The sequence below is a fragment of the Pantherophis guttatus genome, chromosome 2, assembly GCF_059756535.1.
Source record: "Pantherophis guttatus breed Tessera chromosome 2, ASM5975653v1, whole genome shotgun sequence".
Taxonomy (NCBI): domain Eukaryota; kingdom Metazoa; phylum Chordata; class Lepidosauria; order Squamata; family Colubridae; genus Pantherophis; species Pantherophis guttatus.
The window spans coordinates 191,287,735-191,312,995 of record NC_142064.1 but is presented as its reverse complement, the minus strand read 5'-3'; the positions used below and the strand labels follow the sequence as shown (position 1 = coordinate 191,312,995).

At 39.0% G+C, this 25,261-nt stretch overlaps 1 protein-coding gene across 4 annotated transcripts in view; it reads left to right on the top strand.

Moving 5' to 3' along the window:
* FSTL4 (follistatin like 4) overlaps positions 1 to 25,261 on the top strand; it is a 462,461-nt gene that overhangs the window by 21,874 nt on the left and 415,326 nt on the right. For all 4 annotated transcript variants that reach the window (XM_034404203.2, XM_034404188.2, XM_087883660.1 and 1 more), the window contains exons 2-3: positions 5,499 to 5,634; positions 24,516 to 24,546. In XM_034404203.2, coding sequence (XP_034260094.2) covers positions 5,509 to 5,634; positions 24,516 to 24,546 — 157 coding nt within the window. In that variant the 5' untranslated portion in view covers positions 5,499 to 5,508. The remainder of the gene's footprint in view (positions 1 to 5,498; positions 5,635 to 24,515; positions 24,547 to 25,261) is intronic.

Below are 25,261 nucleotides of genomic sequence, written 5' to 3'. Positions count from 1 at the left end.
CACCCCCTGAAGACCTCTGGGACGTCGCCAGGCTCTTTGGGGGCTGGCAACGATGGCGCGCATGGCGGTTGCAGCGATGGCGGTTGCTGTGGCAGCGATGGCGGTTGCTGTGGAGCGATGGCGGTTGCTGTGGAGGCTAGCTGGCGGTTAGACGGCGCTGGGGACCCCCCCCTTTTTGGAGTAGGAGCTGGGGGGGCAACAAACCAACAGGTCTGGGAGACCTGCAACCACGGTTGGGCGGAAAAGACCCGGAGCGATTTTCTGGGCCTCGGGAGGCCTCAATTTGTGGTTGTGCGGGGGGCGGGGGGCTTGAGAAAGCCGCCCCATTTCTGCCCCATTTCTTTCTCCTCCAGCGTTCCCTTTTAGAACTGGGCCCACCTGGACCAACTGTCAGCCTGTGGGACTCATTGGCGCTATGCCCTATTATTACTATTCTGAATCCCCCTGACTCTGGAGAGGGCTATTTCCATCTGAACGGGAGACCGGTACATGGCTGCATCCCGTCGGCTGAGGGGGCTAGACATCTGCCTGACCACCGTGAGAGGGTGGCCAGGTGTCAGAGCCCCTGGGGGCTGAACCGGGACGCTTTCTACATATATGCACTTTACCAGCTTTCTACACGTATGCACTTTACCAGCGAGGGGACTTTACCAGCGAGGGGACTTTACCATCGGTCTTTACCGCCGGACAAAACGCCGTGAGAGGGCGATTTTTGGACCTGACCCCTGGACGCTGTGAGAGGGCGATTTTTGGACCTGACCCCCGGACGTTGTCTATATGCATCAGTTCATTGCTGCCACCCCACCACAAGAGGGGGTTGTCCAGCTGACCTAACCACCGTGAGAGAGTTAGGTCAGATCTATTTCCCCCTTGGAACTGTGGTCGTCCTGGCTTTGGACTATGTCCTCTGTTGTGAGGGGACAGGGGACTTGGTCCTGCAAATATGTCTCTGAGATCCCCCATTCCTTTATCTTCTCCTCGGTCCTTTATATACACCCTCAGGATATGGTCGTGTTACCCATTATGATTAATGTACTCAGCAGCGGAGCTTCTTGGTCTGCGAGACTCCCCCCTCTCGCAGGCTTGGCCCTCCATTCTATCGAGGGCCTACCTCGATGACGGGCTCTGGAGTCCCGAGAGGTGGCATGCTGCAAAGAGGGGGCTGCGGGGTTTTTTAAAATTGTCCTTGTTTAAACTTTTAAGGGGTTCTGGGAAGGGGGAGGGGGGTGGGATTGGAATTAGGATTGTGGGTTTGGGGGATAACCCACTAGGGGGAGAGTCGGGCTTGGCCAGGACGTTCGGCGGGGGTGGTGGGGGATCCGGAGGGGGTCGAGCTGGTCCAGACTATGCTTTCACCATCGGTACTGTGTGTGGGAGGGGTAGATATGGCGGGAGCAGGGGGCCATATCATGTTAAGGGAGCACGCACCCGCTGTCTTCAAGCGGTAGAGTGCTCCGGCCCCCAAGGCTCCACCCGTTCTCCAGTAGTACAGACCTTCAGGGCCCGGGCCTTCGTCTGATGTTGTGCAACGCCAGGTCTGTAGTAAATAAAGCCCCCCTCATCTGTGATCTTGTTTACGAGGGGGGAGCGGACCTGGCGGGTATTACGGAGACCTGGTTGGGCCCAGAGGGAGGGGTCCCTCTGGTAGAAATGTGCCCACCAGGTTTCCACGCATTCCATCAGCCAAGGTCACAGGGGAGGGGCGGGGGAGTAGCGGTTATTATTAGAGAAGGCCTTAGGCCGAGGGAGACCACTGTACCTCAGACAGCTGGTTGTGAGTCCCTCCTTGTGAAGTGGGGCCACGGGGTTCAGATGGGTTTGCTGATCATGTACCTGGCTCCCTGCCACGTGGCGGCAGCCCTGCCCGAGCTACTCAACGTTATTGCCGCGGTGGCGGTTGATACGCCCAGACTTATGGTCATGGGGGATTTCAACCTGCCATCCGTGGGTGAGGCATCTGAGGTGGCTCGGGAGTTCATGGCTTCCATGACGGCCATGGACCTGACCCAACTAATTCATGGCCCTACGCACACTGGGGGAAACACACTGGACTTGGTTTTTGTCTCTGGACAGTGGTTGAGTGATCTCGAGATAGGGGATATAGTCATCAAGCCCTTGTCATGGTCAGATCACTCGCTCCTTCGCCTTGACCTTCGAACCGCAGCACCCCACCGCAGGGAGGCGGAACCGGTAAGATGGTACCGCCCCAGGTGCCTGATGGAACCTGATAGGTTCCAGATGGAGCTTGGGCCAATCCCGGAGGTTCTGGCTCATGCCTCATCTGGGGACCTAGTGGCCGCCTGGGATAGGGCGGCTGCTGGAGCCCTGGATCGAGTCGTGCCTTTGCGGCCTCTGACCCGGCGCCGATCTCGCCTGGCTCCTTGGTTCACCGAGGAGCTGAGGGAGATGAAGCGCCGGAAAAGATGCCTAGAGAGCTGTTGGAGGGCTAGTCTTTCTGAATCTGACCGAACACTGGTAAGATCTCATATTAGGAGTTACCTAGTGGCGATAAAAGCAGCAAAATGTACTCATTTTGCTGCTCTTATTGCGTCATCAGATAATCGCCCGGCCACCCTGTTTAGGGTGACCCGCTCCCTGCTCCACCAGGAAGCGCGGGAGGACCCCTTGGAGGGAAGAGCCGAGGATTTTGTTCAGTATCTGTATGACAAAATCACTCAGATTCGGGCAGGTCTGGACTCTGACGGGATAGATCCAGCGAGGGTGACGGAGACAGGTCTTGAGACTGTTATCTGGGATGAGTTTGATCCTGTGACCCCAGATGACGTGGACAGGATTCTGGGTAGATTGAACGCGACCACATGTTTGTTGGACCCGTGTCCCTCCTGGTTAGTGCTGGCTTCCTGGGAGGTGACGCGAGGCTGGCTCCAGGGGATTATAAATGCTTCGTTGGGTGAGGGTGTCTTTCCCGCCGCCTTGAAAGAGGCGGTGGTGAGGCCTCTCCTCAAGAAGCCTTCCCTGGACCCGGCAGTATTGGCTAATTATCGTCCAGTCTCCAACCTTTGCTTCGTTGCGAAGGTTGTTGAGAGTGTGGTTGCGCGACAGCTACCCCAGTACCTGGATGAAGCGTCGTATCTAGATCCGTTCCAGTCAGGCTTCAGGCCTGGGTACAGCACGGAAACAGCATTGGTCGCGTTGGTTGATGATCTCTGGAGGACTCGGGACAGGGGTTGTTCCTCTGTCCTGGTCCTGTTAGACCTCTCAGCGGCTTTTGATACCATCGACCATGGTATCATGCTGCACCGGCTGGAAGGGTTGGGGGTGGGAGGCACCGTTTTACGGTGGTTCTCCTCCTTTCTCTCTGACCGGTCGCAGTCTGTGTTGACAGGGGGGCAGAGATCAACCCCGAGGCCCCTTATATGTGGGGTGCCGCAGGGATCGGTTCTCTCGCCCCTTCTGTTCAACATTTATGTAAAGCCGCTGGGCGAGATCATCCGTGGTTTCGGGGTGAAGTACCATCTGTACGCTGATGACACCCAGCTGTACATCTCCACCCCGGACCACCCCAACGATGCCCTTGAAGTGATGTCCCAGTGCCTGGAGGCCGTGCGGATCTGGATGGGGAGAAACGGGCTCAGGCTCAACCCATCCAAGACCGAGTGGCTGTGGTTTCCGACATCCCGATATAGTCAGCTGGCGCCATCGCTGGCTATTGGGGGCGAATCATTGGCCCCCATGGAAAGGGCTCGTAACTTGGGCGTCCTCCTGGACTCACGGCTGTCTTTAGAAGAGCACTTGACGGCCGTGACCGGGAGGATTTTTCATCAGGTTCGCCTGATTCGCCAGTTGCGTCCCTTTCTAGATCGGGACTCGTTACGCACAGTCACTCATGCCCTCGTCACCTCTCGTCTGGACTATTGTAATGCTCTCTACATGGGGCTCCCCTTGAGGTGCACCCGGAGGCTCCAACTGGCGCAGAGTGCGGCCGCGCGGGTGGTTATGGGAGCAACATGGAGCTCCCATGTAACACCTCTCCTGCGCGAGCTGCACTGGCTCCCGGTGGTCTTCCGGGTGCGCTTCAAGGTTCTGGTTACCACCTTTAAAGCGCTCCATGGCTTGGGACCTGGTTACTTACGGGACCGCCTACTACCATCAACAGCCTCCCACCGACCAGTACGCTCCCACAGAGAGGGGCTCCTCCAGGTGCCGTCGGCCAAACAATGTCGGCTGTCGGCCCCTAGGGGGAGAGCCTTCTCTGTGGGGGCACCGACGATCTGGAATGAGCTCCCCCCAGAGATACGGAGGATTCCGGATCTGCGCACCTTCCGCCGCGAGTTGAAGACGCTTTTATTTCATCAAGCTGGCCTCGCCTAAATCTTCTCCCTTTTAAGTGTAAATTCTAAATTTTTAATGGATTTTAAAATATGGGTATTTTAAATTGGGTATTAATTCAGCCAAATTTATTTAATTCATTTTATTTGATTTTAAATTTTGTATATCTATGTGTTTTATTTCATGGCTGTGCACCGCCCTGAGTCCTTCGGGAGTAGGGCGGTATAGAAATTCAATAAATAAAAAAATAATAATAAATAAATAAATAAATAAATGTCAAACTCTGGGTTCAGTTATGTTTTAATGAGTTTTAATGAGTTTTAATGTTTTTAATGTTTTTAATTCTTAATTTTTTTTTATAATGATTTTAAATGCATTGTGAGCTGCCCTGAGTCTTCGGAGAGGGGCAGCATACAAATTGAATGAATGAATGAATGAATGAATGAATGAATGAATGAATGAATGAATAAATAAATAAATACAGTTTGTTAACTGTATCTGAAACAAACTAAAGTTCCTATGATTAAATGTAATGGGAAAATATAGTCTGTTCATAAGGATATCTAGATATGCCATCTCTGCTGAAGAAGGGAAGAGAAACAAAGGTATAGAAGTCTAAAGATTACTACTGTACAATATGACTTTTGAACTAGACTTTGGTTTGCATCTACAATTCAATACCTCTCTACTGAAATTTGTTTTACTAATTACACAACTGTGCTGAACTCACCTACCATAGTGTGTAAAGTATGGTTTGTGGCGAGGTTGGTCAACTTTCAACCCTAGTTGCAAGGAATCTCTGAACCACTTCTCTCCTACCCCAGGAGTTCTCTATATTCATGTTTATAATAAGAATGATGCAAATTTACATTTTCCTGCATTATTAAAAAAAGTTGAATGTGTCCCCACCAAAAGTTTAACATTAATAAGTAATCATACCCAAGAAAGCCAAGAAAGGGTGGTGGTAGGGAAGCCTTCTCCACTTCTATAGTGTGGCCCCATTCTGCAGTATTGCTAAGCCAGCTGGGGCCACAATGCTTGATTCTCTCTACCTCCATTGCAATCTGAAGTGCTCACCTCTGGTTTAATTGTTTAATATGATGTATAAATATAATCAAATATGGCTTATTCAATACGCAATAGAATATTAACACAAACAAACCACCAGGCATTAATTCTTCATGAAAATGCTTTCTTATTTCCTTTAGAATTAGAGCAATGAAATCAAGGAGCATCTGGTTATTCCTCCTATTGCTTGAAGTTTTCATATCAGTGGCTTGTGGATGGATGGAATCAAACTGGAATGGACAATTTTATTCTGATTCTGGGAGGTTAACGCAAGAGGTAAGATAACATTTTAAATTTGCATTTGGGGGGGTGTCGTGCTTCTTTGTTCTTCCCAATGTACATTTTCCCCTTCAAATTGAGATTTTAAAAAATTATAAGAATGTTAATAATGTCAAAAATTATTAGCAATAATTGAGAACCTGAGCTTCCATATTTTTCAAAAACAAGCTTCCATATTTTAAAACACAAAAGATCAAATTTGTATTCTACGTATTCTTTCTTTTATTCTTTATTCCTGTAGAGGTTGCTGAGCTGTAGCACATAGTCAGTATGGTCAATGGTGAGGGATGCAGAAAGCTGCAGTTCACCAAAATCTCCATCAGTGCTGTAAGAAATTAAGTAGAGTTTACACATGATTCAGTCTTGTGATTTACCAATCACAAATACATAAGAAAATGTTGTCTTCCCCAAAATTGCATAGCATGGTTCTTGATTTTAAAAAATGACATTACATTTCCCATGTCTTAACTCAGAAAAATCATAATCTAGCATATTCTAATCTTTGGTCCAGGACTGATTTTCTTACCTTTAAAAAAAGAAACCCAAATCCATAGATTCCCCAACTAGAAATCTCGATTAGTGGAACTGGTAATGATAAACTGAGTTGGGAAATAATAAAATTCAGTCAATATGCTGTTCTACAGTTTGGTGCAGTTCTCTCTTTTGTCCATCCAGTATGCAGGGTATATATAGTATGTATGTCCAGTTCACATGTGATCCTTTAAAATTATAATGTCTTGATTATTAATTTTTGCTAGGAAGTATCTTGTTGGGATAATGAATGCATTTATTGTATATAAATATAATACAGCCACTGAATTAAATTCTCAGAATAAAAGGCCATCAGCTATTTTCCTCCTTTGTAACATGCATACATTTGTATGTGTGTACGCACATTAATATACTAATGAATTGTTTAAATTTCAGTGAAGGCTTTTTCAAGCTGGGGATAAGTGAGATAAAGAAGTTTAAACATGTTAAATTTAATTTTTAAAATCCAGATTATAGAAGGAAAACGTCATATTTTTCCTCTCCCATCTTCAATGTACTGTCTAGGATTTGAGACTAGCCATCCAGATTAGGTCCCAGCTCTGAAACACATGTTCTCTTCCCTTAAGTTCTTACCAATTATTTATGTGTATTTTTAAAATGTTTAACAGATAACATATTGCAAAATTAGTTCTTTCAACACTAATAGACACACAGAGAGAGAGAGAGAGTTGTCCACCCTCTCTTTTGTGCTTAGGAAATAACGTGCTGTGATCTAAAGGGTTAGAAGAACTACATAGGGCTGACGGCTTAATTAGTCAAAGATGTCTTTGTGTAATCTCTCTCATTTAACAGAATAGATTAATAGAAATCTTAATGTATTACTTATGAATATACTCCTAATAGCAGTAATACTACTACAGCAGCTATAGCAGCTATATACATTAGCATAATATTTTAAATTCTGTGCCTTGTGAAGGTAAAGGTCTCCCCATTAACAACCTGACATTTGGAAAAGAACAATGTGACTTGAATGAAATCAGTTGCTGAAATGCCTTAGTAAATGATTTAGCTGTAGTTTTTCATATGAAAATTGCACAGAAATATTTATCCATTTGATCATCTTCTGCAACCCTAAAGTTAATATAGAAATTACTTGTTTTGGGTTGATAAAGAGATATACTAAGCATGTATGGATGCATTAGTCCACACACTTAACTGTTTAACAAGTGTGAAGTGTATGAAAAATTGCAGCTCTAACTAAATGACCAGTTTTATATTGGTATAGATCAGGGGTGGGTTTAGAATAGAATAGAATAGAATAGAATAGAATAGAATAGAATAGAATAGAATAGAATAGAATAGAATAGAATAGAATAGAATAGAATAACAGAGTTGGAAGGGACCTTGGAGGTCTTCTAGTCCAACCCCCTGCCCAGGCAGGAAACTCTACACCACTTCAGACAAATGGTTATCCAACATCTTCTTAAAAATTTCCATTGTTGGAGCATTCACAACTTCTGCAGGCAAGTTGTTCCACTTATTAATTGTTCTAGCTGTCAGGAAATTTCTCCTTAGTTCTAAGTTGCTTCTCTCCTTGATTAGTTTCCACCCATTGCTTTTTATTCTACCCTCAGGTACTTTGGAGAATAGTTTGACTCCCTCTTCTTTGTGACAACCCCTGAGATACTGGAACACTGCTATCATATCTCCCTTATTCCTTCTTTTCATTAAACTAGACATGCCCAGTTCCTGCAACCGTTCTTCATATGTTTTAGCCTCCAGTCCCCTAATCATCTTTGTTGCTCTTCTCTGCACTCTTTCTAGAGCCTCAAAATCTTTTTTACATTGTGGCGACCAAAACTGAATGCAATATTCCAAGTGTGGCCTTACCCCAAGGCATTATAAAGTGGTCTTAACACTTCACGTGATCTTGATTCTATCCCTCTGTTTATGCAACCCAGAACTGTGTTGGCTTTTTTGGCAGCTGCTGCACACTGCTGGCTCATATCTAAATGGTTGTCCACTAGGACTCCAAGATCCCTCTCACAGTTACTATTATTGAGCAAGGTTCTACTTACCTTTACTACTGGTTCTTAACGGGACCACGCACGTGCTTGATCTTCTGCGCATGCGGATGGATCTTCTGCCCAAGCGCAGATCACCCATGATGATGTTGTGGCGAGTGGGTGGAGCCTCCCGCTGGTTTTACTACCGGTTCTATAGAACCGTACAGAACCAGGAGCAACCCACCACTGGTATAGATAGAGAGCCTCCCTAAAACCAACCAAATTCTTTTCAATCATAGGTAGCTAGTAAATGCCATCTAAATCATATTTCTCCAATCAGTATAGAATTTTGAGTCTATGTGACTAATATTTCTAGAGGATACCATAGTAGAGAAAATTAAGTTAGAGATTTCTCTTTAAAATACTATATAATGCTTTTTATTTACATCACAAGTTACCTTTATTTTCAACCAAGGCTTTTCTGGCGTATATTATAGAAATAAATAAGTCCTTAACTATCAGGTTTACAACTCAAAAGAATGGAAAAGAAGGTGACAATAGAAGCTTGAAAAAGGAAAATAAGGCTCCTTTGTTTAATAAAATGAGCAGTACAACTCCTCAGGGAGAGACCCATTCTTTCAGCGGTTCTTAAAATAATCCTGCTCCCCTTCTTGTCTGCTTTAATCTCATTATGGTTAATGGAAGCCAGTATTCTAGAAAGCTGAAACAATTCAGGCTGCTATTGATCTGATTTTAGCCTTGTGCTTGATATTTACTTTTGCACAGTAAGAGCTGTAGAATGGAGCCCAGGGGTGAAATCCAGCAGGTTCTGACAGGTTCTAGAGAACTGGTAGCAGAAATTTTGAGTAATTCTGAGAACCGGCAAATGCCACATCTGGCTGGCCCCAGAGTGGGGTGGGAATGGAGATTTTGCAATATCCTTCCCCCAGGAGTGGGGAAGGAATGGGGATTTTGCAGTATCCTTACCCTGCCATGCCCACCAAGCCACGCCCACCAAGCCACACCACACCACACCCACCAAGCCACACCCACAGAACCAGAAAAAAAAATTGGATTTCACCACTGATGGAGCCCATATTAGTAAGGAAAACCTAATGTGCAAATTGGTGAAGAGGAGAGCAATCTTCAAGATTGGTTTGATTATGAGTGAGGGGGAAATTGCTGAGTTCATGCATAATGAGAAATGTTTAACTGTCAGAAATGCCCTGGTTTTTATGTATCGAGAAGGCAAAATTGGTAGGTTCATACATCTCCCTAATGATCAACGATGAAGAGACACAAAGCGGCGCTGCACATAATGATGTGAATGATCAGATAGTCTTTTAGAGTCACATGGCTGGATCTTGTTATGAACAAAGACATTTCGAAGGCCTTCAGAATTCCAGACAAAATGAGAGAAGCAAGGCTGTGGTGGTATGGACATGTGACCAGAGCTGATGTGGAATCCATCACAAGGCTCCAAGGCAGCCACTTGCATTCAGCCCAGATGGCCAGCAGCCCCAAGGATGACCGAAAAAGCAATGAATGGATTACCTGCACGACAGCATGCGAGCCATAGGCATATTCCCTGCCAGTATTGCGGGCCAGACAAAGTGGTGGGCGAAATACAAAACAGTGGACCCAGTGATATGACAGGAATAACACAAAGAACAAGAAGAAGAAGATACATCTCACTAATTAAAAAAAACTAGACAACCAGGTTGTGTATGAATTAAGGTGCTTAAATTGATTTTTACCTGCTGGTTCTCCATTAAATCTACCTAAGTGTATTTCTGCAGGATGCAAAGTGTTTGCATGGTCAAAAAACATGTCTGGAATGGCAATAGATTAGTTTAGCAGAAAAAAAAAGGTAGAAGGAGAAAGCAGAATATCTTTCCTGCTTTTAATTGCTCAAAACTGACTTTTATTTTCTGGTGAAAGCAGTCATTAGGCTTTTGTTCCCTTTTGATTGCTAGATAAGATCTATGGGCTGAAAAATCTCAAAGCCTTTATGTGTTAAAATTCAGATTTGTGTTGTTTTTCTCCAAAGTGGGAGTAGGATTTAGTTCCTGGTATCTCTGTGGAACTGGAATTGGATTATACCTGTTTACAACTTATTTAGGCTAATCTTGAAGAGGATTTAAGTACTTTGTGCTGCATAACCCTATGCAGATCAAACAAATGTAATTATTGGAGATAAACAAAAGAACAAGTTGATCATCTTGTTAATTGCTGTAGAAAATCCTGATCCTTTTATTCATCCTGTTTTCTTTCTGCCCAAAGAAAATACCTTCTGTTCTGGTAAAAAACAAAACAAGTGAAGAGTCTTTCTGTCCACACTTTTTTATGCTTTTTAAAGCATAAGTAAGAGAAGGCATTGGTTATGTGTTTTGTTGGAGACTAGGATTATATATCTGTTTCAAAAATGATTTGGAAGAAAGCTTTGGAATCAATAGGACAGGAAGACTTTTTTTAAAAATCACAATTTTTTTCAGGCTCATGCAGAAAACTGAAAAAAGGCATGTTACTTAAAAGAAGTGTTGCACTTGCCCTCAGGAGTTCCAAAGTATTATTTCCAAATACATTTTGAAGCCTGCACAGTCATAGAAACCATCTTTAGAACCTAATAAAATGTATAGATAGTACAATGGGTTTTATTTTGTAATGATTTTTGATTTTGGAGATGGGACTAATGCTTAAAATGTTTAAGTTAGAAAAAAAGAAAGTAATAAATATGCTTACTGATTAAAGAAGTGATTTATTAAGAGCCCCAGTGGCACACTGGTTAAAGTGCAGTATTGCAGGCAAACTCTGCCCACAACCTGGAGTTTAACTCTGAACATGACTCAAGAGTCAAACTCAGCCTTCCAAGGTTGGTAAAATGAGGATCCAGATTGTTGGGGGCAACATGCAAATAATGCTTCTACATTGTAAACTGCCCAAAGAGTGCTGTAAAGTGCTATGGGATAGTATATACTTTATGCCTAAATGTTATGTTTCTTCAGTGTGGATATTCTGGAGCACTGCCTATATAGTTCTTTATTTCCCACCATCATTAATGTTAAAAAATAGTTTATCTTAAAATCTCTGCAATTATTTTTTTTAAAATAATGCCTTCTTATCAAATAGTTGTGGGGTTAGATTAGGCAGAGTTTAGAAGCAAGGTCCCAAGGCTGGATTAGTCTGTTATAGTAACAGCGCACAGGTATAAGCTACATCTGTTGTCCAGAAATAAATGGTTAGAGAGGCGAAGTATTAACTTTGGATCTGAGATGGATAGGTGATATAAATAAAGATATATAGACTTGAATCTTAAAGTGTGCAGCTGGTTTCCTTCATACCAACATATTTTCCATTATCTTTGCCTATGAATGTCTGCTTGGGAGTCCTATAATTTCAGTACTGATCTGAGCAAAGTCTGTCGGTTGACCCTTTGTAATGCCTTATATATATTTTTAGCCAACAAACAGAAGTGGGGATTTAATTTTCAGTAATCATCTCAAATTTACTTATAGTTTCTGTGTACCTCACTCTCTAAAATCCTAGGAATTCAACTTGCAGCAATCACCATTTTCTTTGAGACTGATCTGCTTCACCAGTCAGAATAAGTGTATTGTTCTTGCATAGGATATAGTTTTTAATTTATTTTGTTCCTTGTTGTCATTGAAATTGTCATACTCTTCATGATCTTGTCTAGATTTTTCCTCACCTTCCTCTGTTAATCTTTCTACTTTCCCAGCAAACAATCTTTATTTACTCTTGAGCTCAAGAAAGAAAAAGCTATCACTTGCACTTATTCAGTGATATTCAGTGGTAATATCGCAAAGCATATACCATCATTTTCCATTTTTTACTTACATAATGTCTATCTCTTTTTTTATTTTCAGTTAATGAAGTGTGTAATCTGCATGTCTCAAATTCTCAATATTTCTAAAAAAAATTAAAATGTCCAGCTGTTATTATTACTTATGATTTAGAAATTGCATTCTGTAATGCTATTTTTTTTTTGCAGTTGCTTCACACTGTTGCCTTATATTCCAACTACCATTCCAAGATTATTTTCACAAGTGCTGTTACCAAGCCAAGATCCCTATTCTATAGTATATACATGCATTTTACTTTTTTCATAGATGATGAAATATGGACTTTTCTCTAGCAATTCCACTCTATTTCTTATACCTTGTTGTTCTAGCTATGAAGATCATTTTGAATTTTTCTGGAAAAATTCATTTCTGGGGATTGCATCATCTGATAAACATTTGTTCTAGATTTTTACCTTGTTTAGGAATTCTTACTCTCTTGAACAAACTCTTTTCCCCATCACCATCTCTTGCATATATCATTATTCCAAATTTATTAAAAGATCCTTCCTTCCTTCCTTTCAAGTCCTAGCCATGCATTTGATTCACTTAGATCTAATTTCCCTTAAAGTTAAGGATTATGCAGTCATTTTCACCACGTTTCTATTACTTCGAATTGCTCATCTCTGTATACCTGATAGAATTGCTTAGTATCAAATCAGGAATAATGACTTCTATCCTATTCTTCACCTTCTCTAGGACAGTTATCAGAAAGTCAACTCAGGAATTTCCTGGAAAAACCATGCTTCTCAGAGTCTGTCCCCCATTTGATGTTGCAGTAATGAAAGTTTTCTGTTGTTATGACTTCACAACCCCCTGAAACAAAATGCAGATTGCTTTTTATTGGGAAAGCAATAGAAGACATCAACATCAGTATTATGTTTATTATTGTTTTTCTCTTCATTTTCAGATTTTTTTTTTTAGTGGTACTGAATAGTTCTAGTGTACAACTCAACTCCTTCCAACTCAACTCCTCTCCCTTCCTAATGCTTTTATTTCTACATTTGCTATATTTCAGTCATGGGAATAATTCCATCATATTTCTGTTCTACCTATTAAATCTTATTACCATTCAGTGCTGAGGGTTCAAGCTCATATTTGTTTTCCAGCCTCTGAACTTTAGTACTTAAATAGTTGATGGATGTGAACTTTATAGTCAGCCTTATTTCTGATTTTTCTTATGTTATTTAGGAGGCCCCATTTCATCGCCATGCCTCTTTTCTGCAAGATACAAAACTTTACTTGAATCCTTCATTTTTTATTTCCACCTCTAACAAGATTCAGTTTACACACACACACACACACACACACACACACACACACACAGTAACTTCACCATGATTTGTCTTAACACATTTTTTTTTGTTTTTATGAGTGAAATTCATCAAGTGCCAGCATAATCTAGACACCCTAGACCATTAAGCCAGAAATTAAAGCTATCCTGTTAATATAATTCCCATTGATTCTCTTTTTGTGTCACTGACTTGGAGTATGAATGAGAATACCACCTGAATACTTACGGTTTTGAGTTTCCTTCCAGAATTTTCAAAGACTCTAGTAGTAAGGTTGCAATTGTCCTCTGCAGTATCACTTATCTTCACATGTATCAACAGGAAGGAACAATTTTCATTGGACATGACAGGTCTTATGTATACAACCCTCTTCCTAGCAGAGAGCATGCATTTATTTCAATTGCTTATAATAATACTAACACTTTATCAAGTAAAAGTGAATGTGTTTGAGAAGAACATGAATGTAAAATATATCTACAAAAAAGTAAGGGCGCAATATAATACATACATAAGTATTTATAGGAAAAAATGCAAAATGTGAAATAGACGTATCTACCAATAATCCTCAATTAGCTTTTGATTGTTGTTGTTTTTGTTAGTTGCGAAGTCATGTCCGACCCATCACAACCCCATGGACAATGTTCCTCCAGGCCTTCCTGTCCTCTACCATTCCCTGGAATCCATTTAAGCTCACGTCTACTGCTTCAGTGACTCCATCCAGCCACCTCATTCTCTGTCGTCCCTTTCTTCTTTTGCCCTCAAACTTTCCCAGCATTAAGCTCTTCTCTAGTGAGTCCTTCCTTCTCATTAGGTGGCCAAAGTATTTGAGTTTCATCTTCAGGACCTGGCCTTCTAAAGAGTAGTCTCCTCTAGGACTGACCAATTTGATCGCCTTGCAGTCCAAGGGACTCGCAGGAATCTTCTCCAGCACCATAGTTCAAAGGCCTCAATTCTTTGGCGCTCAGCTTTCTGTATGGTCCAACTTTCACATCCATACATTGCAACTGGGAAAACCATAGCCTTGACTATACACACTTTTGTTGCTTTTTAGTGTGCTGTCTAGATTTCCCATAGCTTTCCTCCCCAGGAGCATCATCTTTTAATTTCTTGGCTGTAGTCCTCATCTGTGGTGATCTTGGAGCCCAGGAAAATAAGATCTTTAGGATGGTTTTAGTTGCTACCTCTTGTACAATATTGCGAACCTCCATCCATAGTTCTTTAGGCACTATGTCAATCTAGGATCTAATTCCTTAAATCTATTTGTCATCTCTACTCTATATTCATCAGGATATGATTTAGCTCATACCTGAGTGGCCTTGTGCTTTTCCCTACTTTCTTCAATTTAAGCCTAAATTTTGTGATGAGAAGCTCATGATCTGAGCCACAGTCAGCTCCTGGTCTTGTTTTTACTGACTGTATAGGGCTTCTCCATCTTTGGCTGCAGAGTACATAGTCAATCTGATTTCTGTGTTGACAGTCTGGTGATGTACATGTGTAGAGTCGTCTCTTGGGTTGTTGGAAAAGAGTGTTTGCTATGACCATCATATTCTCTTGACAAAATTCTACCAGCCTGTGGCCTGCTTCATTTTGTTCTCCCAGGCCAAATTTGCCTGTTATTCTGGTTATCTTTTGGCTTCCTATTTTAGCTTTCCAATCCCTCATGATGATAAGGACATCATTTTTTGGTGTTAATTCTAAAAGGTGTTGTATGGCTTCATAGAACCAGTCAACTTCATCCTCTTCAGCACCAGTGGTTGGGGCATAGATAGTCATCTGAATTAAACTCACTCTTTCCTGTTCATTTTAGTTCACTGATTCTTAAGATGTCGATATTCAGTCTTGTCATCTCTTGTTTGATCATGTCCATCTTGCCTTAATTCATGGATCTTACATTCCAGATTCCTACGGAGTATAGATCTTTACAGCATCAGACTTTCCTTTCACCACCAGTTGAGTGTCCTTTAGGCTTTGGCCCAGTCACGTCACTCTTTCTGGCGCTACTAGTACTAGCCCTCTGCTCTTCCCCAGTAGCATATTGGACACCTTCCGACCTGAGGGGCTCATCTTCCAGTGTCATATCTTATTTCCTTTTGGTAGTATCCATGGGGTTTTCATGGAAAAGATACTGGAGCGGGTTGCCATTTCCTTCTCCAGTGGATCGAGCTCTCTGCTATGACCTGTCCGTCTTGGGTGGCCCTGCACGGCATAGCTCATAGCTTCATTGAGCTACACAAGCCCCTTCGTCACAACAAGGCAGTAATCCATGAAAGGGTAGATTTTGGTAATCGAGGCCAAAATTTCTGTTGCTAAGTGAGGCAGTTGCTAAGGGAGTTTTGCCACATTTTATGACCTTTTTACCACAGTTGTTAAGTGAATCACTGCACTTGTGAAGTGAATCATGCAGTCATTAAGTAACCTGGATTCCCCCATTGATTTTGCTTGTCGGAAACCAAATAGTGATCACATGACCTGTGACAGCTGATCAGTGACCATGGGGATGCTTCAACAGTCATAAATGTGAGAACTGTTAATAAGTCACTTTTTTCAGTGCTGTTGTAACTTTGAGCAGTCACTAAATGAATGGTTGTAAGTTGAGGACTATCTGTAATCAAATAAAGCAAAAAAGAGCTAAGATTAAAAGTGAGATGCACAAGATTGCAGAAATGTTTTGATGGGATTTTTGAAAAATATATTAAAGTGGGTAAAAAGTAGCCTCAAGCAGAATGGATGTAATTAAAAATAATTAAATTATTTGGGGTGAAAATGAAATGAGGGAATGCTGGAGCATTTTGGAGATTTGTATGGGAAATATGAGAGCCAGTTGGTGTACGGGTTAAGGCATCAAACTTGAAACCAGGAGATCTAGTCCTCACCTTAGGCACAAAGGCAGCTGGGTGATCTTGGGCCAGTCACTTTCTCTCAACTCTAGGAAGAAGGCAATCGCAAACCACTTCTGAAAGAAAAAAAAACCTTGCCAAGAAAACTGCAGGAACTTGGAACATGATTGAATGGAAGGGAAAAAAAGAATTATAGTGATACTATAAAGGATGGAATTGAAATGAATGTCATAAATATTAATATCTAGGAAAAGCTGATTACAAAGATGTAGTAAGTGCTGTACGAATGATGAAAAATGTTACTTAATGTGTGTAAAGATTAGAAAAATACTGTTATTGTTCCCCTATACAAAGAGAAAGGTAGCTAGAGAATTCAAAGAATCAGCTTATTATATGTTCCCATGAAACTGTTTGGTAGCATTCTGATTGGAAAGGTACAAGAGAGGACAATGAACAAAGTTCAGAAAGTACAATTTAATTTTATGCTTGGCAGGATCTGTGCAGACCAAATGTTTTTACTTTTCCAAAAGTTATCGTGAAATGTTTGAATGTGAAAAAGTTTATTGTATATTCATGGTATATTCTTTAAAAAGAAGTGTATGATAAAGTGAATAGGTTTAAATTATGGGATATTTTACATGAATACAGAGAGTGTGTGGTTATTAAATATGAAAAGAATGATACCAAATAGAAGTAAATCATGTGTGAGAATAAATGGAATGCTTAGTGAATGGTTCAACACTGAGCCTGAGCACAAGGATGTGTGATATCCACTTTACTGGTGTATTTATTGACAACTGTGTAGGGAATGATTGTGGTGTTAGTAGATGTGTGTGTGTTGGGTATATGTGAGTATGTGTATATTTTTATATGCAGACAATGAAGTATTGCTGGCTGAAAGCCTGAATGATGCAGTGTGTTTTATTGTATGATGCAAATAGGAATATAGATCTGAAAAATCAATAGGTCAAAAACCAAGGTATTTGTGTTTGAAATGGAAAACGGAGTAAATGAGCAAGAGAGAGAGGGAGGGAGGGAGGGGGGGAGAAAGAGCGAAAGAGAGAGCAGTTAGAGATGGATACATTTTAAAATGCGTATGTTGTTGGAAAGTTAGGAAGTAGCAAGCAATCTGTTGTATAGAATGAATGACGAAAGGATGGCTGGAATATAAGAATATGGTTCTGCGTGGTTTGTTTTGAAAGTTAAAGCTGCCTATGTCAATTTTCTCTGAAAAAGAATAGTGCAATGGTGTGTATTTTTCTTGTTTGGTTTTTATAGAACCTTCCTATTGCTATTCATTTTCTGTTTTACATAAATTAATCTGAAGCTGAATGGCCTTCTTTCATTGATTTAATATGCTGATTATCCAGGTCATCTGCACTACTCTCTTTACTTTTCTATATTTGATACTAATAATTCATAGTCTGCTCCACAATCTGCGCTTGGAAATGTGCTGATTGACCGTTGCACTTTTTCTGCTTCCTCCTTATATATTTGATTTCCCTCCTGTGTTGCTCAACAAGTGAGGTCCAAATTTAGAATCCCTGTTGAGGTTGCTTGAATCAAGTGTGGGCAACAAAGAAAGAATTTTCTTCACAAAACTCTATTAATGTCTCTCCTGCTACAAGCCATTTTTCTTTCAAACATATTGTATTGGTCTTCTTGGAATCCAGATGATTTATTTAAACCTTGGTAATTTAAGGGGTTGTATGCCATAGATAGATATAAAAGTATGTATTTGGGAAAACTGCAAAGTAAAATTAATATTAGGGCAAATTGTGTATCAGTCAGAATTTATAGTCTAGGGCTGTAATCATAAATGATAGGATGATACTTAACTGTTTTATAAAAAATGTAATAACTGAGAAATGCCATCTATTCAAATAGTTGAAATGTCAAATCCCTTTAATGCTAAGAGGTTTATTATTCTTCCCTGAAAAATTTATTTGTTTCACTGATACTTTTTATAAAGTACGAAATGACCATAAATATAAGCAATGTAAGAACTCCTGTTCATAGAAATAAAATGAATTAACGTTACACATTTAGTCTAGTGTGCATGTTTAATACCCTTGGTGAAATAGCCACTTTTCCCTCTAAATTACCTTTACATTTTAATTTGTTTCATTATCATGGTGTGAGGTTTAAGTACTATATGAAAGCTTATATTTCCCTTTTCCTTTTTTAAAAAAGAGGCATCTTAGAAAACACCGATTGCTAGAGTTGCAAGTGTTCCTGCATGCATTCATACTGGCATTTATTTTTCAATAAAAAGATTGAGATCCATAATTGTCTCCAAAGTCTGCAATGCATTCTAATTTACTTCTGTACAGGTAGTCCTTGACTTTATAACTACAATTGAGCCCAAAATTTCTGTTGCTGAGCAAGACATTTATTAAGTGAATTTTGCTCCATTTTATGACCTTTCTTGCCACGGTTGTTAACTAAATCACTGCAGTTGTTAAGTTACTAGCAAGGTTGTTAAGTGAATTTGGCTTCCCCATTCACTTTGCTTATCAGAAGGTCACAAAAGGTGATCTCATGACCTCGGGACACTGCAACCATCCTAAATATCAGTCAGTTGCCAAGGGTCTGAATTTTGATCATGTCACCACTAAGATACTGCAAGTCATAAGTATGAAAAAAAGGACATAAGTCATTTTTCTCAGTGCTGTTGTAACTTTGAACCATCATTAAATGAACTGCTGTGAGTCTTTGCCACTGTGAGATTGTTTCTGATTACTGTGACAGTCATTGATACTGAAACCCTCCAAAGAATGGGAAGACTGATTTGGACAAGGGCCTAATGGATCTAAACAGATTTGAAAGGGCACTTAGAGATGTTTTCAGCAATCTGATAGGCAGTCATTTTGAGGAACTAGTCAGTCTCCGGAATACAGAGATGTATGTACCAATCCTGTGAAATTCTTTGATTTACTTATACACTCTCGGAGGTTAAATGGCAGAAATAAATAATGCCTAGGGCAATGGTGAAGGAAGGCTAGGAGTGAATTGGACTGGGTGCAAGCAAGAGCTCATGTTCAAGCCTATACTGTGGCAATAATCTATTTAAAGTTGCTGACTGATTACTATAGGCCCTTATTTATATATCAGGTAATGTCTTAGCTATATCATAATAGCACAATGAAATCTGTCCATTTAGTTCATCCTCTTTCACAAGGTATATGGTGGAGATTATATGGCATGCTTTTTCTGTGGTGTCTCACACAGCACAACGTTTACCAGAAGTACAAGTGGTTTCCTTACCTGAATTTCCCAAACAATTAAACCTGTATTTTGAACATTATTGAGTTTGGATGTCAGTAATAGGAAAGTTAATCGTAAGGTTGTTTTAATGGAACTTGCATTTTTGTTTCTGAATTATACTGTTATTAATCTACTGTTACCCTCTCAGAATCCATGAGGGTAGGGTATAAATATTGTTAAATAAACAATAAGGGCTGACCTTTTTATTTTTGTAGATTGTGTACCCCATTGCCTTATTTAATATTACTCACATTTTTGTAGGGAATGGGAATCAGAAAGATTTTTACAAGGACTCTGGTAAGACCCTGGGGCAGCATTTCATGAATAAACTTTCTCTAATTCACTCTGGCCTGAATTCCACATGGGCAAAGGTGAAGGAAATGATCAGGGAGTATCTTGTTAAGTTGCATTCACCTAGATTTGTTGATTCTGAGGAAATGGATTGAGTGAATTAAGATATGAGTTTACACTTTTCCAAAATCCGATAATAGTTGCAGTGAGAACTATGGCATCAAAAATATTTACATAATAAAAAACCAAAATCAAAATAATGGCCAGTATTTGCAATATCAAAGGCAGAAGCTGAAGTATTGCCTATTAACAAATATCTGGGCAAATAGCTTGTTACTAAATCTGCCTCTTTACTAAGACTAAAACTGCTTCAGCACAGGAAATAAAAACTTAGACTCCTTGCTTTTTATAGTTGGTTCCAAAATTGCCCCAAATCTATCTTCTGCATCTTTATGATTCAGCAAGTCTGTCACGGGCTATTCCTACAGTATGATTACAACTTGCAGTAATGTATCTTGAGGTACAGAAAATTTACAACAGCTGGTAAAAATCACATCCTGCATGTGTGTATTGAATTTTAACCATTTATAATCCCATCTATTTCCTAAGTAATAAAGATTTCCGGTTTCTGCTAAATTTGAACTGAACATGCATTACAGTTCAAAAACAGAATTCTTAATACAGTGTATCAGACAATAAAGTTAAGAAGGTGGAGAGAAGTGTAATCAGTAATTGGCTTTGAAACAAACATCATTAAACAACTTATAAGAAATTGTTCCAAGAGATGTCTGCATAATAGAATTGGAGCTTAGGTTATTACAAAACTAGATTTCATTTTGTTTAAGAAATGGTGGCTAAAACTAACTCTGGGGAATATTCCTGGACCAAAAAGCTTTTTTAAAGTCAACTTTATTACGTTTAAAAGAGAAATAAAATGCAAAATAACAAAAAAAAATAAAAAATGGAAAAAGTTAAAAAGTCACAAAAATTTACCTTCTAACATTTTTCAGTATAGGTGCAAACATATAGTAAAGTAATCTCTTACTCTAAATTAAAATAAAAATGCAATGACATATAAAAACATACAAACTAGACAATCAAAATAACAGTTACAATATATAGAATTAAATGTGGTAGAATTACCAGCTAAAGGAGAAGGGGAAGTAAAGAGTGGGAGGAAACATCACAGAACAGGTTAGTGAAGTCTTATTGATTGGTTCCCAAGGAATTGCAGCCAGTCTGGTGAGATTCTTATAAGATAGGTGATCAACAATAAAGAAACTACTTTGGTTTATTTACAAAATTGTTCTGATTCCTTGTGCCTGATATTATATAACAAAATGATCACTTACTCTATGTTTATAAACATACAAATACATAGTCTGTCTAATAGTAACAATAAAAATGCACAATATTTCTATAATCATAACAAATCTAATCATCAAATCCTAAAATCAAAATGTCATTCTTACCCTTCTCAAGCAAAAAGTCCAAAAGTAATCTCCAATTAGAAACAAAACTAAATAAACTCTTGTCTTTTATCGCAGTAGTCAGTGTTGTCATCTCTGCCAATTCCATTACTTTTACAATCCAGTCTTTGGTTATGGAAATTTGTGTATATTTTCACCTCTGTGCATATAACAATCTAGCTGCTGTTGTCATATATATATAGAAACAATTCCCATGGTTTACTAATATATGATACCTAAAAGAAAAGCTTCTGATTTCAATTTTGCATTCATTTTTAATATTTTCTGAATCAAATGAAACATATACAGTAATTCCAAAATTTCTTGGCAGTCTTACATATTCACCAAAGATGATAAAAGGTACCTTCACACTGATTACATTTCCAACACTTATTTGAGTTAAAAACATCATTTTATAAGAATTTTTTCAAATGAAAGTTCAATGAAAATTTCAGCTCATTAATCCACCTATTTTCCCATTGATCAAGCATAATATATCCAAAGGTTTTTTGCTCACTTAATCATATTAAGATTTATACTCCTGGTTCATTTCCAACAACAATTTACATACCTTGGCAATGAAGTGTTTGTCATTAGTACGTAACTCCCTTTCAAAACCACCTTTTTATCTGGAAAAACGAAATTCTTTTTGTCCAATTTAACTCTTTCCAATTGTGTATAAGCAAATCATTAACAGTGGGCAGAAAGATTTCCTTTTCTAATTAATCTCTTGTTTTAATTTAGGTTCTCAATAAAAATCAATAGAATAGCATAACTCAACCAAGTTTGTATAATTCTCATTTCTCTTCAAAAAAGGTTTCCTGTGGGTGACAGTTGTGCTTTATCTGTTCCAAATGCTTACTTTACTTTTAATGGACTTCTATACCACCCTTCTCCCGAAGGACTCAGGGCGGTGTACAGCCATATTAAAACACATACAGATTTACAAAATTTAAAAACAATTTAAAATCGAATATATAAAAATTTGGCCCACAAATTAAAATGCTCATTATGGCATGTCTAACAAAATGCTTTTTAAAATCTGTCTTAACCTTAAGTCTTACCATACCAAAGATAGCTGTGGTGCCACCCAGATCATGTCCCAATAGCCATTATGAAAAACAATAAAACAAGCTAAACAGCCATTATACAGGGCTGAAGATCTACTTTCAACAGTAGAAGTGGGCTTTTTTTAACCTAAGCAGTCTTGGGAATGGGGTACATCTGAAATTTCAATTTATTTTACTCTCTATCTTAAAACATGGATAGAGATATATAGTATATGTGAGAAGTGTATGATTAATCAGTTTTAAATATCTACCCTTCTTTGCACTTCTTTGCATTAGGCAAAAATCCAGAACTGCTGGATTGTGAATCTCTGAGGATGACAGTGGCATTTTAGAATAGCTTAATGGAGCTTCTACTGTTTTCCTTAACTCTTTGTTCTTGTAACAGCTGTCATTGCTCTATGGCTAATGATAATTACAATATAGGTTGAGAATGATCATATGTAAAAATAAGAGGTTGTGTTTATAGTAAATACATTTAGTTTTTCAGTTGCTTTTTGTATATGGACACCCCTGTCTATAAACATCTCACAGTATTAGTATTGTTGGAGAGTGGTTGAAACTGCCTACAATTCTAGGTTGTAGAAACATTGTGAGACATTGTGTCTCCATTATTATATTGGAGATATTTTTATGTATGTATGTATGTATGATGTATGTATGTATGTATGTATGTATGTATGTATGTATGTATGTATTTAATTTTTATTTTGTCTTACCTGTCCCACTGGCTTCTGAGCTTCAAGCCCTATGAGAGAAACACAAGCTTGATGGCTTTGCAAGTTATCCTCAGTAGGCTATATAAAATTATCGAGGGTGACATTGACAGATTAGTAAGGTGCCAGGTCCTGGAATCCCCCCCAAAAAAAATTTGTGTAGAAAGGAGGTTTCTCTTGTTGTAAAACCAATGGCAGCTAAGAATGAGAATTTTTATTCATTTCAAGTCAGCAAAAGCAAAAGCAATCGTGGATAACTTTTTGAAGGTTTGGGGATTAAAAATGAAAATAATGTAGCAATACCTTATGTCTGCTTAAGTGTTATATTATTACTTGATTTACAAATTTACTTGACAGCAAACTGGTAGCATTTATATCCAGAATTCTCTAATAATTTTAAATTTGGGGTAGCATACTGGCCTCAACTTGTAAGCAGATTATATCTGTATCAGAATCAATCATAACACAATTAGAATGATGGTGAAAGTATGAGATTATTGTAATTGCTCTCAATTTAATTGTTTTATAATCCAGAATAAATCAACATTTTAACATTCTAGAAAGTGTTACAGCTAAGGAGCTGTGCAGAAATTATAACACAGCTGTTCTTTTCAGTTCAATGCTTCATGGGTCCAGATATTTAGATAGGTGCTTTATATCATTTTCCAATGCCATCATTATAGACCTGTTACGTTTTCTGCACATAGTAGGAGACCTATTATTCTAGAGCTTATATGCTTAAATATTTGCTTCACTAAGTGTTGAGGCAAATTTTCTGTTATATATATTCAAAAGCCTTTATTAATGTTTTAGTTATTATGATTATATAATAACTTGCAAGTTTATGACATGGGGCCCAGATATCTGAAGAATCACCTTTTTCTGATTTTCTCCACCCACCCCCATTAGGACTGTCAGGAGAGGTATGCCCTGACTTCCATTTATTAAAGTATATCATCTAGCACAGGGCTGTCAAACTTGCAGTGTCACATTGTGGTCATGTGACTTATCACAATCCCCCGCCCCCTCACTAAACCAGAAGTGGGCATGGCCAGTGCGTGATGCATCCAGCTCGCAGGCTGCGAGTTTGACACCCCTGATCTAGCAGAACCCAGGAAGGGTATCTTCTATTGTTACACCTGTCCTCTAAATCACTATTTCCACTGAGATCAGATAGCACCTATCTAATTGTTAGATCAGATAATACCTATCTGATTGTTCTCCCAGATATGGGAGATAAGAGCTTAGGTGAGTCTGTGAAATGTTGTTAATTTATTGCTCCTTGCTTTCCTCCTCCTCCTCCTCCTCCTCCTCCTCCTCCTCCTCCTCTTCTTTTTGTTTTCTTTCTGTTGTGTCTCAATTTTCATTTTCTTTACTCTATATTGTTATTTTTAACTGTGTCTACTGCCCAGCCATTTTAATGAGATGGGCAGCCATCTAAATCCAATTATATAAGTAATATTAATATGTATTAATTATAAACTTTAATTACAAATTAATTTTGAAGTGATAGTTAAAAATTCCCTATGTTTTTAAGCAGGCTATATAATAAAATATATATGTATATTGTTTTCCTTATAGGAATCAAGAAGGGCTGAAGTCACAAGAAAAGGTAAGCAAATACAAATTGTTTTTTATTATTAATTTTACAGTCCATCAGGTACATAGTTCTTCAATTTGAGTAAACTTAATTTGTTGTTAAAGACTAAAATGAGTTATTTGGGTTTTCAATTAGTGTTAGACAATGTTTTTTTTTTTTAAATGTTGAAATGGAAATGTTCCCCTGATGTTTGATTTCTTGGTATGCCTTTGTAGTATGCAGTAAATTTAGAACTTTGTTGTGGCATATAAAAGTATTTTAGAGTCTCTTGAAGACCGACATAATAGTACTAGGTATTTTATATACTGATAAAAAGAGAGTCTTTTCAAAGTGTAGCTCAAAAACTGTGTACAGTGGTGTGTGACTCATAAACGTTTTTTAAAGAAGAAACTTTATTGAGGTATTTCTTTACAATATTGCAATATTTCTTTAAAGTATCTTGTTTGATGAGCTACTATATTAATATAAGTGTAATTTATTTAGCAGTGAACATCATTATTGATAATCATATAAATTCTTAATAAAAAATAAATAACCCATCTTTGTTTAGCATTGCCTTCCCAAACCTGGCAGTTTGGGATAGATATTCTTACATCATAGTTACAGCACATTTGGATAGAAAGGCTGGACTAGTGTAAATGACTAGTAAAGATAAAAGTTCCCCTCGCACATGCATACTAGTCATTCCCAATTCTAGGGGGTGGTGCTTATCTCTGTTTCAAAGCCG